The 18,135-nt window shown below is 45.8% G+C and overlaps 1 protein-coding gene across 1 annotated transcript in view; it reads right to left on the bottom strand.

The window, feature by feature from the left end:
- Positions 1-18,135, bottom strand: part of VEPH1 (ventricular zone expressed PH domain containing 1) — a 915,267-nt gene that overhangs the window by 425,911 nt on the left and 471,221 nt on the right. Inside the window, exon 9 of the mRNA XM_073578996.1 lies at positions 16,999-17,208. Coding sequence (XP_073435097.1) covers positions 16,999-17,208 — 210 coding nt within the window. The remainder of the gene's footprint in view (positions 1-16,998; positions 17,209-18,135) is intronic.

Here is an 18,135-nt window from a genome sequence, read left to right as displayed (position 1 = left end):
AAGGTGCTCAAAACCACATTCAAGAAGTTTATCAACCCTTTACATGCTTCACAGGAACTGAAGCAATGTGGAAGGAAAAAATTAACTTTTTTCTTTACAAACCCTTTACTTCAGAACCAATTTTTCTTATTTTCAAAAATGTAAAAAAAGAAAATGAACCACATAATTTCTCCTGAATACGTCGATACCCTATATGTGGGGGTAAACCACCGTTTGGGCGCATCGCAGGGCTTGGAATGGAAGGAGCGCAGTTTGACTTTTTCAATGCAGAATTGGCTGGAGTTGACCCCATTTTGGAAACTAAACCCCTTAAGGAACTTATCTAGATGTGTGGTGAGCACAGAAGTTTATAACGTAGAGCTGTGAAAAAAATATTTTTTTTCCACAAAAACGATCTTTTCGCCCCCAAATTTTTACAAAGTTAACAGGACTCCTAAAGTTGTTGTGCAATTTGTCCTGAGCACGCCCATACCACAAATGTGGGGATAAACCACTGTTTGGGTGCACGGCAGAGCTCAGAAGGAAAGGAGTGCCATTTGACTTTTTTAATGCAGAATTGGCTGGAATTGAGATTGGACACCATGTCATGTTTGGAGAGCCCCTGATGTGCATAAACAGTGAAACCCCCCCAAGTGAACCCATTTTGGAAACTAGACCCCCCAAAGGAGCATATCTAGATGTATGGTGAGCACTTTGAACCCCCAAGTGCTTCACAGAAGTTTAAAACACAGCCGTGAAAATAAAAAAAACATTTTTTTCCTCAAAAATGATTTTTTAGCCCGCTATTATTTTCCCAAGGGCAACAGGAGAAATTAGACTCCCAAAGTTGGTGTGCAATTTGTCCTGAGTACGCTGATGCCCCATATGTTGGGGTAAACCACTGCTTGGGCACACGTCTGGGCTTGGAAGGGAGGGAACACCATTTGACTTTTTGAACGCAAAATTGGCTGGAATCAGTGATGGCGCCATGTGGCATTTGGAGACCCCCTGATGTGCCTAAACAGTGGAAACCCCTCAATTCTAGTTCCATCCCTAACCCCAACACACCCCTAACCCTAATCCCAACCCTAATCCTAATTCCTAACCCTAATTCTAACCCTAGCCCTAATTCTAACCCTAATGGAAAATAAATATATTTCCCTAACTAAGGGGGTGATAAAGGGGGGTTATTAACTTTTTTTTAATTTGATCACTGTCATAGGGTTTATTACCGTGATCAAAATGTACCTGGAATGAATGGAATCTGTTGGCGGGCAGATTCGGCAGGCACACAGCGCATGCGCCCGCCACTTTCTTCCCAGAAGAAAATGGCGTTGCCCACCAGAGGATGCTTTTTTTTGCGGTCACCAAATCATGTTCTCTGGGATCTCGGCTACCCCCGGCAGCCGAGACCTCGGAGAAAATCTGACTCTGGGAGGCGCTATACACTTTTTCCACAGCATTTAAGTAGCCTTAACTAACGCCATTAAAAGGTGTATCGGTGGTCATTAATTTCCTCTAGTGTTAGGGTCGTGACGACCCGTTTTAGCTTTTAAATGCATACAAATTCTGCATACATTTGTTTATTGCATCAAGACTTTTTGACTTTTTCAGGAACTTATTTTTAAATAAAATACAATAAAATAAAACTATTTTACTAAATTGTAAAATGCTCTTATTAAAATTATAACATTTGTGTTGTTGTGGTCAATTTCGATCCAGGTCTAATATAAGAGTAAAAAAACAATAATAAGTCCCAAAACTGAACTCATAAACACAATATAAACCAACAACCCACAGCCAGCTCTACCTCCAACAACTTGAGTTAGGGACATGTCCAGGCATGTATGGCCAAATCAGCTTAGAGTTGGTACTTTGTAGAGTATACATCCCTAGTTTACACATGCAACAATGAGGAGAAGATTTGATGTAAGCCAAATTCTGGATTATATCTTAGATGATAATGAATCAGAGGACACACAGCAGCAAACTGATACAGATGAACAGGTTTCTGAGGAGGAAGATGATGTGGAGTATCAACCAGAAGACAGACAGTTCTGATCAGGCTGATGAGGAGGTCACTGGTGCTGAAGCTGCTCCCGCTGAAAGATTCAAATCCAAAAGTGGCAAGATGAGTTGGAGCTCAGTACCTCCAGATGTACATGGCAGGGCAGATGCTGCAAATGTCATAAAAATGACCCCTGGGATCACAAGGTTTGCTGTGACAAGAGTAAGTGACAACAAGACATGTTTTGATCTGTTTATGCCATTGTCAATAAAAAAAGTCATTATTGCTATGACAAACCTTGAAGGAAAAAAGTCCACGGCATCACATGGAATGACCTTCATGATGATGTCCTGAATGCCTACATTGGTTTTCTTCTCCTTGCTGGAGTGTACAAATCCTGCAATGAGGCCACTGTCTCTGGGATGCATCGACAGGCAGGAATATTTTCCAGGCAACAATGTCACTTCAAAAGTTTCAAATGATATCAAGAGTCCTCAGATTTGACAACAGAGTCACCAGAACAAAATCTGACAAACTTGCTCCCATCAGGGATGTTTGGGAGAAATGGGTGCAGCTCCTTCCACTGATGTTCAACCCAGGGCCAGAGGTGACAGTAGACGAACATTTTCTCCCTTTCCACGGAAAATGCCCCTTCCGGCAATACATGCCAAGTAAGCCAGGCAAATACGGCATAAAAATCTGGGCAGCCTGTGATGCAAAAACTAGCTATGCATGGAATCTACAGATTTACACAGGCAAGTCTGCAAGCGGCATCCCTGAATAAAACCAAGGAAAACGTGTAGTCCTCGATATGACTACTGGACTGCAGGGTCACAACTAGAGTTGAGCGAAATGGGTCGAACAATTTCAAAAGTCGCCGACCTTTGGCAAAGTCGGGTTTCATGAAACGAAACCCGACCCTAGGATGAGGTCGGCCACGAGGTCGGCAACTTACGCGCCAAAGTCGCGTTTCAAAAGTTTGTTTAGGGCTCTTTTTCAGCCAATCAGGATCCACGGACACTGTGGGCAACGTGATGACATAGGCAGGGGTCGCCACCATCTTTCAGAAGGGTATGCAAGTGATTGGCTTGCTTTGGTGGGCGTCACAGGGGTTATAAAAGGGCGTGCATGCCGACCGCCATCTTACTTCTGCCGATCTTAGCATAGGGAGAGGTTGCTGATTCTGTAGGGAGAGCGTTAGGCAGGGAAGAAGACAAAAAAACTGCTTCTGCTGCTAGCGATTTTGCCTGTGCAACACACCAGTCACTGTGTGTGCAGTGCAAGGGGAGGCTATATTGTGGTGGATCAGCGGTGTTGGTTGTTAGGCTGCCTTCTAAGGCTTCCTGACAGCTGCATTGCTGTTTCCCCACTGCTCTGCAAACTGCTTTTTTAAAAGCAATCCCAATTTTTTTTTTGTCCTGCTAAGGTACTGAGCGTGCATTTATTCACACCATACAGCGGTGTACGCTCCTCACACAGTACCGTGCAACAGCTGTTATCACAGCCACAGTGAAGCTATCTGTGTGTCACTGTGGAAGGATAAGTGGAGGACTTGTGCCGTTCTTACAGACCTACACTCTAGGGAGATTCCTATTCTGCCCAATTCTACAATTCACTTTTTTCACACCTGTGCCATCGAGCCTGTGACATAGCGCTCTGATATTCAGTGGGCCTCACACAATCCAAAAGTGTCCAGTGTCCACAAGTGTCTGCAGAAATTCAAAATCTCCCTTATCCTGTAGTCACTTTTTTCACACCTGCTGCATCGAGCCTGTGACATAGCGCTCTGATATTCATTGGGCCTCACACAATCCAAAAGTGTCCAGTGTCTGCAGAAATTCAAAATCTCCCTTATCCTGTAGTCACTTTTTTCACACCTGCTGCATCGAGCCTGTGACATAGCGCTCTGATATTCATTGGGCCTTACACAATCCAAAAGTGTCCAGTGTCTGCAGAAATTTAAAATCTCCCTTATCCTGTAGTCACTTTTTTCACACCTGCTGCATCGAGCCTGTGACATAGCGCTCTGATATTCATTGGGCCTCACACAATCCAAAAGTGTCCAGTGTCTGAAGAAATTCAAAATCTCCCTTATCCTGTAGTCACTTTTTTCACACCTGTGCCATCGAGCCTGTGACATAGCGCTGTGATATTCAGTGGGCCTCACACAATCCAAGTGTCCAGTGTCCACAAGTGTCTGCAGAAATTCAAAATCTCCCTTATCCTGTAGTCACTTTTTTCACACCTGTGCCATCGAGCCTGTGACATAGCGCTGTGATATTCAGTGGGCCTCACACAATCCAAGTGTCCAGTGTCCACAAGTGTCTGCAGAAATTCAAAATCTCCCTTATCCTGTAGTCACTTTTTTCACACCTGCTGCATCGAGCCTGTGACATAGCGCTCTGATATTCATTGGGCCTCACACAATCCAAAAGTGTCCAGTGTCTGCAGAAATTCAAAATCTCCCTTATCCTGTAGTCACTTTTTTCACACCTGTGCCATCGAGCCTGTGACATAGCGCTGTGATATTCAGTGGGCCTCACACAATCCAAGTGTCCAGTGTCCACAAGTGTCTGCAGAAATTCAAAATCTCCCTTATCCTGTAGTCACTTTTTTTACACCTGCTGCATCGAGCCTGTGACATAGCGCTCTGATATTCATTGGGCCTCACACAATCCAAAAGTGTCCAGTGTCTGCAGAAACTCAAAATCTCCCTTATCCTGTAGTCACTTTTTTCACACCTGCTGCATCGAGCCTGTGACATAGCGCTCTGATATTCATTGGGCCTCACACAATCCAAAAGTGTCCAGTGTCTGCAGAAATTCAAAATCTCCCTTATCCTGTAGTCACTTTCTTCACACCTGCTGCATCGAGCCTGTGACATAGCGCTCTGATATTCATTGGGCCTCACACAATCCAAAAGTGTCCAGTGTCCACAAGTGTCTGCAGAAATTCAAAATCTCCCTTATCCTGTAGTCACTTTTTTCACACCTGCTGCATCGAGCCTGTGACATAGCGCTCTGATATTCATTGGGCCTTACACAATCCAAAAGTGTCCAGTGTCTGCAGAAATTCAAAATCTCCCTTATCCTGTAGTCACTTTTTTCACACCTGCTGCATCGAGCCTGTGACATAGCGCTCTGATATTCATTGGGCCTTACACAATCCAAAAGTGTCCAGTGTCTGCAGAAATTCAAAATCTCCCTTATCCTGTAGTCACTTTTTTCACACCTGCTGCATCGAGCCTGTGACATAGCGCTCTGATATTCATTGGGCCTTACACAATCCAAAAGTGTCCAGTGTCTGCAGAAATTCAAAATCTCCCTTATCCTGTAGTTACATTTTTCACACCTGCTGCATCGAGCCTGTGACATAGCGCTCTGATATTCATTGGGCCTCACACAATCCAAAAGTGTCCAGTGTCTGCAGAAATTCAAAATCTCCCTTATCCTGTAGTCACTTTTTTCACACCTGTGCCATCGAGCCTGTGACATAGCGCTGTGATATTCAGTGGGCCTCACACAATCCAAGTGTCCAGTGTCCACAAGTGTCTGCAGAAATTCAAAATCTCCCTTATCCTGTAGTCACTTTTTTCACACCTGTGCCATCGAGCCTGTGACATAGCGCTCTGATATTCAGTGGGCCTCACACAATCCAAGTGTCCAGTGTCCACAAGTGTCTGCAGAAATTCAAAATCTCCCTTATCCTGTAGTCACTTTTTTCACACCTGCTGCATCAAGCCTGTGACATAGCGCTCTGATATTCATTGGGCCTCACACAATCCAAAAGTGTCCAGTGTCTGCAGAAATTCAAAATCTCCCTTATCCTGTAGTCACTTTTTTCACACCTGCTGCATCGAGCCTGTGACATAGCGCTCTGATATTCATTGGGCCTCACACAATCCAAAAGTGTCCAGTGTCTGCAGAAATTCAAAATCTCCCTTATCCTGTAGTCACTTTTTTCACACCTGCTGCATCAAGCCTGCGACATAGCGCTCTGATATTCATTGGGCCTCACACAATCCAAAAGTGTCCAGTGTCTGCAGAAATTCAAAATCTCCCTTATCCTGTAGTCACTTTTTTCACACCTGTGCCATCGAGCCTGTGACATAGCGCTGTGATATTCAGTGGGCCTCACACAATCCAAGTGTCCAGTGTCCACAAGTGTCTGCAGAAATTCAAAATCTCCCTTATCCTGTAGTCACTTTTTTCACACCTGCTGCATCGAGCCTGTGACATAGCGCTCTGATATTCATTGGGCCTCACACAATCCAAAAGTGTCCAGTGTCTGCAGAAACTCAAAATCTCCCTTATCCTGTAGTCACTTTTTTCACACCTGCTGCATCGAGCCTGTGACATAGCGCTCTGATATTCATTGGGCCTCACACAATCCAAAAGTGTCCAGTGTCTGCAGAAATTCAAAATCTCCCTTATCCTGTAGTCACTTTTTTCACACCTGCTGCATCGAGCCTGTGACATAGCACTCTGATATTCATTGGGCCTCACACAATCCAAAAGTGTCCAGTGTCCACAAGTGTCTGCAGAAATTCAAAATCTCCCTTATCCTGTAGTCACTTTTTTCACACCTGCTGCATCGAGCCTGTGACATAGCGCTCTGATATTCATTGGGCCTTACACAATCCAAAAGTGTCCAGTGTCTGCAGAAATTCAAAATCTCCCTTATCCTGTAGTCACTTTTTTCACACCTGCTGCATCGAGCCTGTGACATAGCGCTCTGATATTCATTGGGCCTTACACAATCCAAAAGTGTCCAGTGTCTGCAGAAATTCAAAATCTCCCTTATCCTGTAGTTACATTTTTCACACCTGCTGCATCGAGCCTGTGACATAGCGCTCTGATATTCATTGGGCCTCACACAATCCAAAAGTGTCCAGTGTCTGCAGAAATTCAAAATCTCCCTTATCCTGTAGTCACTTTTTTCACACCTGTGCCATCGAGCCTGTGACATAGCGCTGTGATATTCAGTGGGCCTCACACAATCCAAGTGTCCAGTGTCCACAAGTGTCTGCAGAAATTCAAAATCTCCCTTATCCTGTAGTCACTTTTTTCACACCTGTGCCATCGAGCCTGTGACATAGCGCTCTGATATTCATTGGGCCTCACACAATCCAAAAGTGTCCAGTGTCTGCAGAAATTCAAAATCTCCCTTATCCTGTAGTCACTTTTTTCACACCTGTGCCATCGAGCCTGTAACATAGCACTGTGATATTCAGTGGGCCTCACACAATCCAAGTGTCCAGTGTCCACATGTGTCTGCAGAAATTCAAAATCTCCCTTATCCTGTAGTCACTTTTTTCACACCTGTGCCATCGAGCCTGTGACATAGCACTGTGATATTCAGTGGGCCTCACACAATCCAAGTGTCCAGTGTCCACAAGTGTCTGCAGAAATTCAAAATCTCCCTTATCCTGTAGTCACTTTTTTCACACCTGTGCCATCGAGCCTGTGACATAGCGCTGTGATATTCAGTGGGCCTCACACAATCCAAGTGTCCAGTGTCCACAAGTGTCTGCAGAAATTCAAAATCTCCCTTATCCTGTAGTCACTTTTTTCACACCTGTGCCATCGAGCCTGTGACATAGCACTGTGATATTCAGTGGGCCTCACACAATCCAAGTGTCCAGTGTCCACAAGTGTCTGCAGAAATTCAAAATCTCCCTTATCCTGTAGTCACTTTTTTCACACCTGTTCCATCGAGCCTGTGACATAGCACTGTGATATTCAGTGGGCCTCACACAATCCAAGTGTCCAGTGTCTACAAGTGTCTGCAGAAATTCAAAATCTCCCTTATCCTGTAGTCACTTTTTTCACACCTGTGCCATCGAGCCTGTGACATAGCGCTGTGATATTCAGTGGGCCTCACACAATCCAAGTGTCCAGTGTCCACAAGTGTTTGCAGAAAATCTAAATCTCCCCTGTCCTATAGACACCTTGTACCTTGTTTTACATTACTATATAGTTTGTAGGATTTTGTCTACATTTCTACCAAAAATGAGGAAGGCTGGTGGAAGAGGCCGTGGAATTGGGCGGGGGTTGGCAGCTGGTAATGATGGTGTTGGTGGTGGATCTGATGGTAGTGGCAAAAGCAAAATAGGACCGAATGCAGGAGGTGTTGAGCCTGCGTCATCGTCTGGCTCCATAAGGCTTCGAAGGCTTAGTTTTCTAGGAGTTGGCAAACCGCTTTTAACGCCAGAGCATCAGGAAAAAGTTTTGTCTTACATTGCTGACTCAGCCTCCAGCTCTATCGCCTCCTCTTCTGAAGTTGTAAAAAGTAAAAGCACTGAGTGGTCATTGGAGGCTCATGTTCATGAACCACACCTTTCCTTGTGTCCTTCACCACAACCAAGATTGAAGGATGACGCAGGCCATACTACTGATTACTCCATGGAGCTGTTTTCTCATACCATGCCTGGATTATCAAGTGAAATGGTGAATTATCCAGGCCAAGATGAATCTGACATGGAGTGCACTGATGCACAGCCGCTGATAGATGATTCTGCTGGTACATTCACTCAGAGCACTACATTGTCCTCGCAGTGTACAGAGCCAGATTCTGACCCTGATGGGACTCAGGTGCCCCTTCCCGCACACTATACCACCATGCACGGTGACACAGAGGAAGGTGCACATGACATTGAAGAGGAGGTGATGGATGACCCAGTTGTTGACCCAGATTGGCATCCATTGGGGGAAGAAGGTGCTGCTTCCAATAGCTCAGATGAGGAGCATCCACAGCAGACATCAACATCGCAACAGCTGTTATCTGGCAGGCCCGGAGCACTCCAAAGACAGGTTCCAAAAATCAAAAGAGTTGCTGGACAGCTTGTCCAGAGGGTCAAAACATCACAGCGTGCTAGGCCGCAAAATGTCTGCCAAAGTAGGAAGAGTGCAGTGTGGCACTTTTTTGAACAAAATCCTCATGATCAGGCCAAGGTTATCTGTAAGAAGTGCGCAAAGACCTTTAGCCGAGGGAAAAATCTGAAAAATTTGAATACCAGTTGCATGCTTAGACATTTAACCAGCATGCACTTGCAAGCGTGGACACAACACCAAACCTCAAGTGCCACATGTGCAACTGATCACAAAGAAGGTAGTCAGCAATGCTACATTGTTTCCCCCACTGTAAGCCCACCGGTTAGCACAGCAGCAAATGTTGAGGTGTCGTTGCAAGGCCACAGCAATCAGGGAATCCCACTGTTATATCAACGAATACTGAATCTAGGCCATCAGAAAGAACACCAACTCCATCACCATCATCAACCCTCTCTCAGTCCGCCCTGTCCACCGCTACTTCCACCATATGCAGCTCTCAAGTCCAGCTCACCCTCCCAGACACTATGAGTAGGTCAAGAAAGTACTCAGTCTCTCATCCGCGTACACTGGGTTTGAACGCCCACATTGCCAAACTAATCTCGTTTGAGATGATGCCCTATCGGTTGGTGGAAAGCGCAGCTTTCCGCGAACTCATGGCCTATGCAGTACCACGCCATGACCTACCCAGTCGCCACTTCTTCTCTCGCAAAGCCATCCCAGCCCTCCACCATCATGTGAAAGACCGCATTGTCCATGCACTCAAGCAGTCAGTGAGTGGAAAGGTGCACCTCACAACTGATGCATGTTCCAGTCGGCATGGCCAGGGCCGTTACGTGTCCATCACTGCGCACTGGGTTAATGTGGTGGATGCAGGGTCCACAGGGGACAGCGGTGGTGGGACATTGCTGCCTAGCCCACGGTATAGGAAACAGTTGGCTGTAGGCATTCCACCCTCCTCCTCCTCCTCCAGAAGCGAAAGCTCGTCCACAGAGCGCAGTCGTATGAGCACTCCATCTGCAGCTACCACTGTTGCACACGAGGTGTCCCCCTATCGAGCAGCTAGTGGAAAGCGTCAGCAGGCTGTGTTGCAGATGATGTGTTTGGGCGACAGACACACCGCCGAGGTGCTGGCCGAGTACTTGAAGCGACAAACTGAGTCATGGCTGGGCAGTGTACATCTTGAGGCAGGCAAGGTAGTTAGTGATAACGGCCGTAATTTTGTGGCAGCCATAGCCCTTTCAAAACTCAGCCACATACCTTGCTTGGCTCACACCTTGAACCTGGTGGTGCAGTGCTTCCTCAAAAATTATCCGGAGTTAACAGCCCTGCTCCATAAGGTGCGAAGACTGTGCGCGCACATCCGCCGGTCGCCTGTACACTCTGTTTGTATGCGAGAAGCTGCAGCGATTGCTCCACCTTCCCAACCACCGCCTCATTATCGACATTGCAACAAGGTGGAACTCCACCCTGCACATGGTGGAGCGGCTGTGCGAGCAGAGGCAGGCCATAATGCATTTGTGGGAGGATACACGGCCAGGCACTTTGAGAGCAGACATGGAGTTGACAGGTGTGCAGTGGTCGAAGCTGAAAGACCTCTGTAAAGTCCTTCAGTGTTTTGAGGAATGAACACGGTTGGTAAGTGCAGATGACGCCATCCTAAGCATGAGCATCCCACTTATGCGTCTGCTCATGCAAACTTTGACGCACCTTAAGGAGCAGGTGTCTGCAGCCAATGTTGACGAGGAGGAAGAGGTGGAGGGAATCCTTGATGACATTCAGCCATTGTCTGCTCAGGGACCTCTCCTGGACGAGTTGGAGGAAGAAGAGGAGGAGGATGATGATGGGGATGATTACTTAGGGGAGGAGGATGCATCTCGTGGGGCAAGTGAAAATGTTGGCGTGGCAAGGTCTGGTACAGGGTTTGTGCGTGACTGGAGGGATGTGGATTTGCCAGAAAGTGCTCCTCCACCCAGCACTCGCAGTGCATCATTGACACCGGGAACATTGGCCCACATGTCAGATTATGCCTTGCGGATCCTAAAAAGGGACCCTCGCATTGCCAAAATGATGAACGATGACGACTACTGGTTGGCCAGCATCCTGGATCCACGCTATAAAGGCAAATTACAAAACATCATGCCACAGGAGAACCTAATATTGGCTAATAAACAAGCAACTCTGGTAAATCGGTTGCTTGAGGCATTCCCAGCACACAGCAGCGGTGATGGTTCTCACACGAGCCGTACGGGCCGGGGGCAGCTTGGCAGAGGTGTTCATGGTGCACACAGCAGAAGTGGTGTTGGAGACAGGGGTTTCATGACAATGTTGTGGACTGATTTTTCAAGTACCGCTCACACAACTGGTAATACAGCATCGATGGAAAGTGACAGGAGACAGCAGTTGTCAACTATGGTTACAAACTACTTTTCCTCCCATATCGATGTTCTCCCACACAGGTCATTCCCCTTTGACTATTGGGCTGCTAAACTGGACACCTGGCCTGAATTGGCACAATATGCCTTACAGGAGCTCGCTTGCCCAGCTGCAAGTGTGCTATCGGAAAGAGTCTTCAGTGCAGCTGGATCAATCCTGACAGAAAAAAGGACCCGTCTGTCAACCCAAAATGTGGATGATCTAACCTTCATTAAAATGAACCATGCATGGGTTTCCAAGGATTTTGTCCCACCTTCCCCTGATGACACATAGGGTGACAGAAAAATGGCTTGCTTTGGTCCACCTCTTCCTGGGACTTGACCTATTTCGCCTTTTGCATCAGCTGAATGTCCAACATCAACATATGCCACTTTCTAAAACTCCCTAACTGTGCTGCCTCCCCCCCCCATGGCCGGGGTCACCACCTAGCGCACGACACCGTGCGAGTGCTGTTGCCCTGGACAGGTGGGTAGGCCGACTCTTGGGCGCGGGCACTGGCACCGGGTCCCTCATAGTGCAATCAAGTGTCTCTGACGGTGGTGATGCACACCCGCCGTCAGACACACCGCCATACTATGAGGGGCCCAGTGCCAGTACCGACGCCCACGAGTGGACCCCCCTTGCTTGGGCAGGGCCCCAGCATTTGCAATCTTTACCTCTCCCTGCTCCTCCTCTGTGTAGTCTGGGCAGTCAAATCCATACTGTGCCTGACACCATCTGAGCCTGCCTCCTGATGTATAGACATATCTTTTGAATGTGTACGCTATCCATATATGTTATCCGGGGATACGGTACCCTTTCTCACCTTTGTGCAATCACTTGCAAGCCATACTGGGCCTTACACCGTCTGAGCCTGCCTCCTGATGTATAGACATATCTTTTGAATGTGTACGCTATCCATACATGTTATCCGGGGATACGGTACCCTTTCTCACCTTTGTGCAATCACTTGCAAGCCATACTGGGCCTTACACCGTCTGAGCCTGCCTCCTGATGTATAGACATATCTTTTGAATGTGTACGCTATCCGTACATGTTATCCGGGGATACGGTACCCTTTCTCACCTTTGTGCAATCACTTGCAAGCCATACTGGGCCTAACACCGTCTGAGCCTGCCTCCTGATGTATAGACATATCTTTTGAATGTGTACGCTATCCATACATGTTATCCGGGGATACGGTACCCTTTCTCACCTTTGTGCAATCACTTGCAAGCCATACTGGGCCTTACACCGTCTGAGCCTGCCTCCTGATGTACAGACATATCTTTTGAATGTGTACGCTATCCATACATGTTATCCGGGGATACGGTACCCTTTCTCACCTTTGTGCAATCACTTGCAAGCCATACTGGGCCTTACACCGTCTGAGCCTGCCTCCTGATGTATAGACATATCTTTTGAATGTGTACGCTATCCATACATGTTATCCGGGGATACGGTACCCTTTCTCACCTTTGTGCAATCACTTGCAAGCCATACTGGGCCTTATACCGTCTGAGCCTGCCTCCTGATGTATAGACATATCTTTTGAATGTGTACGCTATCCATACATGTTATCCGGGGATACGGTACCCTTTCTCACCTTTGTGCAATCACTTGCAAGCCATACTGGGCCTTACACCGTCTGAGCCTGCCTCCTGATGTATAGACATATCTTTTGAATGTGTACGCTATCCATACATGTTATCCGGGGATACGGTACCCTTTCTCACCTTTGTGCAATCACTTGCAAGCCATACTGGGCCTAACACCGTCTGAGCCTGCCTCCTGATGTATAGACATATCTTTTGAATGTGTACGCTATCCATACATGTTATCCGGGGATACGGTACCCTTTCTCACCTTTGTGCAATCACGTGTAACCCATACTGGGCGTGAGAACGGCTGGCGAGCTGTTAAGCAAGCTACAGCACCTGTGGTTTGCACACGTAAGTTTTTCATTTTTTTCAGGAATGACGGTTAGGCCTAATTCCGGAACTGCGGTTGACCTGCACTTACTGGGAAATCATCGTTCGCGAGTAATAATTGTAATCAGTGATCCCCATCACTAACGTTGTTCAGCGGGTTATCTGCACCTGTAAGCGACAAACACTGGCCTTTTCAGTGTTGCGCACATGCAGCCACGGACATGTAAGGGCATGACACCAGTTATTGGCCAATCTCATGTGCCAGAGCCTCACGTGTCCCTCTAGTAAGCCGGATTCGGACCGCGGGGCATGACGGAGTCTCGTTCGTTAACGGAATTAAGCTTGCAATGTGTGCATCTGTTCTTTAGCTGGCATGGTTGAGGTTGCCCGTGTTGAGTCAAATTACGCCGTAGGCTCCACTCCTGGTGGTGCCCTTCTGGACATTCCTTTAAGGTTCAGCTTTGCAACCATACTGCCCACGTAAAACAAACACTTTGCCTTCATGAACGCTGTTTGGAGGGTCATGACTCATGGGAATAACGCCGCCCAATCAGTTAACCTGCATCGGTCAACAATACAGCGCATGCATAACGTCTTTTTGTATGATCAAACAACTCAATCTTTGTTTCATCAGTTCACAGGACCTTCTTCCAAAATGTAACTGGCTTGTCCAAATGTGCTTTTGCATACCTCAGGCGACTCTGTTTGTGGCGTGCTTGCAGAAACGGCTTCTTTCGCATCACTCTCCCATACAGCTTCTCCTTGTGCAAAGTGCTCTGTATTGTTGACCGATGCACAGTGACACCATCTGCAGCAAGATGATGCTGCAGGTCTTTGGAGGTGGTCTGTGGATTGTCCTTGACTGTTCTCACCATTCTTCTTCTCTGCCTTTCTGATATTTTTCTTGGCCTGCCACTTCTGGGCTTAACAAGAACTGTACCTGTGTTCTTCCATTTCCTTACTATGTTCCTCACAGTGGAAACTGACAGGTTAACTCTCTGAGACAACTTTTTGTATCCTTCCCCTGAAAAGCTATGTTGAATAATCTTGGTTTTCATATCATTTGAGAGTTGATTTGAGGAGCCCATGATGCCACTCTTCATAGGAGAATCAAATAGGAGAACTACTTGCAAGTGGCCACTTTAAATACCTTTTCTCATGATTTGATACACCTGGCTATGAAGTTCAAAGCTCAATGAGGTTACAAAGCCAATTTAGTGCTTCAGGAAGTCAGTAAAAAGTAGTTAGGAGTGTTCAAATCAAGAAAATGATAAGGGTGCCCATACTTTTGCACCGGTCAAATTTTGTTTAAATGCAGATTGCACATTTTCTGTTAGTACAATAAACCTCATTTGAATCCAGAAATATAACTGAGTCCATCAGTTATTAGATATATGAAACTGAAATAGCTGTTGCAAAAACCAAAATTGTTATAAAGAAAAAAGGTTAACATTAATAGGGGTGCCCAAACTTTTACATATGACTGTATGAGTCAAAATTGACCCGTAACACCATAGATGTTACTAGAGTTAATAATATAAAATATATATATGTATATTTTTTTTACATTTAAGAAATGTGTTCTAAAACCCTTCAGTAATAGTCAGGTAATATAACAAACTTTTTAAGTTTATATTATTCTCTTGAGGTTCATTTGACAATATTTTTATATTGAAAATGAAGGGTATGCTCTCAAATGAAAGGCCCAGGGGGCCACAACAAAAATATTAAAATCAATCCTTCCATGGATGAGAAACCCTAACATGGTAACTAAGAGGTAAGAAACAAATTGGATCATAAATAACTGTTTTTAGGGTATCCTAGGGGTGATTTAAGACACGGATCAAAACCGACCCTTTAACATAAGAAAGAGTTAGGCTAAGTGCACACGTACCGGAACTCTCGCGGAAATTACCGCGAGAATTCAGGAATTTCAGTCCGCGGGAAAATCGCATTTTAAATTCCCGTGATTTTCCCACGGAAAAACTAGCATTTTGCAAGCGTAATTAGCTTGCAGAATGCTAGCGTTTTCCAAGCGATCTGTAGCATCGCTTGGAGAACTGATTGACAGGTTGGTCACACTCGTCAAACATAGTGTTTGACGAGTGTGACCAACTTTTTACTACTGAGGCTGCCTATGCAGCATCAGTAGTAAAAGATAGAATGTAAAAAAAAATAAAAAATGGTGTTATTCTTACCCTCCGACGTCCCGCGCATCCGTTCCCAGTAATCCTTTGCGAAAATGCCCGTGATGACGTCCGTTCTCGCGGGATCGCCATCGCGGGCATTTTCGCAAAGGACTACTGGGAACGAGAGCGTGAAGAGAAGCGGGAAGACTGCGCGGGACGTCGGAGGGTGAGAATAACAATATTTTTTATTTTTAAATTCTTTTTTTTACAGGGATATGGTACCCAAAGCCCGGAGGACAGTCTCCTCTCCTCCGGACCGTGGGTACCATCCGCAAATGTTCTGCTTACTTTCCGCATGGTGTGCACAGCCACATGCGGGAAGTAAGCGGAACAATGCATTCCTATGGGTGCGGGATCGCCGCGATTCCGCAAATTAATGAGCATGCTGCGGTTTTTACCGCGAAGCGATTCCGCCGCGGTAAAATCCGCAGCATTAGCACAGCATTGCGGAATCCCAAAGGAATGCATGGGATGCTTATTTTTCGCGTTTTCGCAGCAAAATCGCGCGGTTAAAACCGCCGCGGAAACGCGAAAAAAACGCCACGTGTGAACTCAGCCTAACAGAAAGCTAACACTAGAGGAAGGTTAAGGAGTTAAACTAGTGATATATGTTAAAATAAACAATTCCTTACCAACTCAATGCCCTAGCAATGTGGGAAAGTAAGCAGTGACAAGCCAATGTGTAAAAGTAAACATTTCCTTACCAACTCAATGTCCTACCAATGTGTTAGATAAACAATGCCCAACTACCGTAATTCAACTCTCCTCAGCTGCTTTTACATTTACAATTGTATATTGTTTCATGAATTCATATGAACTTTTTTGTTTGGAATAGTGACTTTTTCCAATAAATAATCTGAACAAATTGCACTTTTTTTCCAAAGATGTTTTATGGTCTTACATATGTTTTGCATTGGTGGCCTAACACCTTGTATTTTTCATGCTCACATGGCGAAAGCAGAACTGAACTTTGGGATACTAAAAAACGCAGCAAAAAAATGTAGCAAAAATGCTACAAGAAAAGCAGCAAAAGAGTCAGCAAAACCTGTGTTTGGTCTGCAGCATTTTTACTGGCAACAGATCATGTTTTGGCTGCAGAAAAAAGGCGCAAAAAGGCAACATGTGAACATTGCCTTAGTGTATGTGCACATGTTGCGGATTTAGCTGCGGATTTTTCTGCGCAGATTTTGCAAAATCTGCAGGTAAAATGACCTGTGTTTTACCTGCGGATTTAGTGCAGATTTCCTGTGGATTTTCTGCAGATTTTGTGCGGATTTTACCTGCGTTTTTACAACTGCAGATTCCTATAATGAAAGAGGTGTAAAAACGCTGCGGATTACGCACAAAGATTTGTCATGCTGTGAAAAATAAACCGCTGCCAATCTGTGCGGAATTTTCCGCAGAATGTGCACCGCATATTTGGTTTTCCATAGGTTTACATGGTACTGTACACGGCATGGAAAACTGCTGCAGATCCGCAGGGCCAAATCCACAACGTGTGTACATACCCCTACTGTTGATTAATTCTTTCAACAGGGTTGTTTAAACAGTTGAAATGATTCTGTGACTAGCTCAACCTATGGCAGATAATGCCTAAGAAATACACTAGCAAGAAATATTAATGATAAGGTCTAAGAGATGCTTACCCACTAACTGACTTGTCCGTTTTGTCCTCCGCAGTTATTTTAAAGTCATCCTTATAAAAAATGGTTGTGCTGACTGAGGAGTCGATCTGGTTACCGTCATTTTCAACATTTGTTTCTTCCACCTTTTCTTCCCCTTTACCAGCAGGAAAAGAGCTCTGATGTGTACCAAGGACAAAATGGGGGGGCTTGTTTGGATTGTTATTTTCTTTCCTGCATAAAAGTAGAGAGGAGCTCAGTAATATTTGGGAGCTGAAATATTGCATGTCACATGAGCGAATAAAACCAATGTTATTTTTTAATACCTAACATCAGAGTGTTACCTCATGTATTCATGTATTAATTCATATAGTACATGCACACCTCAACACTGAAATTGAAACACCAAGTAGTAAAAGTCATGGAATTATGAAAATTAGTGATGAGCGAACGTGCTTGCCACTACTTGTTACTCGCCCGATTATCACTGTGCTCGGTGTACTCGTTTGTTGCCCTTCTTTGTACTCGCTCTAGCTTCATTATATCCTTCAAAAGCACCGGTGCCCAAAACTGTACACAGTACTACATATGCGGTCTAACCAGGTATTTGTACAGAGGCAGTGTTAGGCATCAGGTTCCAGGCTCTGCACAGCAGGAATCCGAAGCCTTGCCATCTGCGCTCTCCCATTCCCCTCCAGCCACAGTGGAGCCTGCTCAGTAGACTCCACGATCCCGGCATTCTGCCCACACCAGCATCGTGGGTTCGGTTGCTGCTGCCACCTCTGATCCAGTTATGGCAATGCAGCCTGTCCAGCAGCAAAAGACTCCAGAGTCTAAGTTCTCCCTTCACTCCACTGAGCATGCTCAGGAGACGATCTCCCATTGGGGATCGGGAGTCACATGCTCAGGTCCTTCTTCAGTTCTGATTGGTCCATCTGGAGGATCAGGAAGGTCCCGGAAGGGCACGGCTATAAAAGGCGCGCATGGCCACCCCGCCGTGCGCTATGGTAGACTCTGAGGCTAATGCATTTAGTGTATGTGTGATGATGGATGAATGCGCCTGGTGACTGTTGCATTATAATTCCCCCCTTCTTGGATATTACGTATGCGTTAGGGTGAGGGATTAGAGTCAGTACGTTAACTCTACACTGCATAGTGCCG

Source organism: Dendrobates tinctorius, unplaced genomic scaffold (assembly GCF_039654945.1).
Source record: "Dendrobates tinctorius isolate UK_male_01 unplaced genomic scaffold, ASM3965494v1 ptg000060l, whole genome shotgun sequence".
Lineage (NCBI taxonomy): Eukaryota > Metazoa > Chordata > Amphibia > Anura > Dendrobatidae > Dendrobates > Dendrobates tinctorius.
This window is presented reverse-complemented; position numbering and strand designations above follow the sequence as displayed.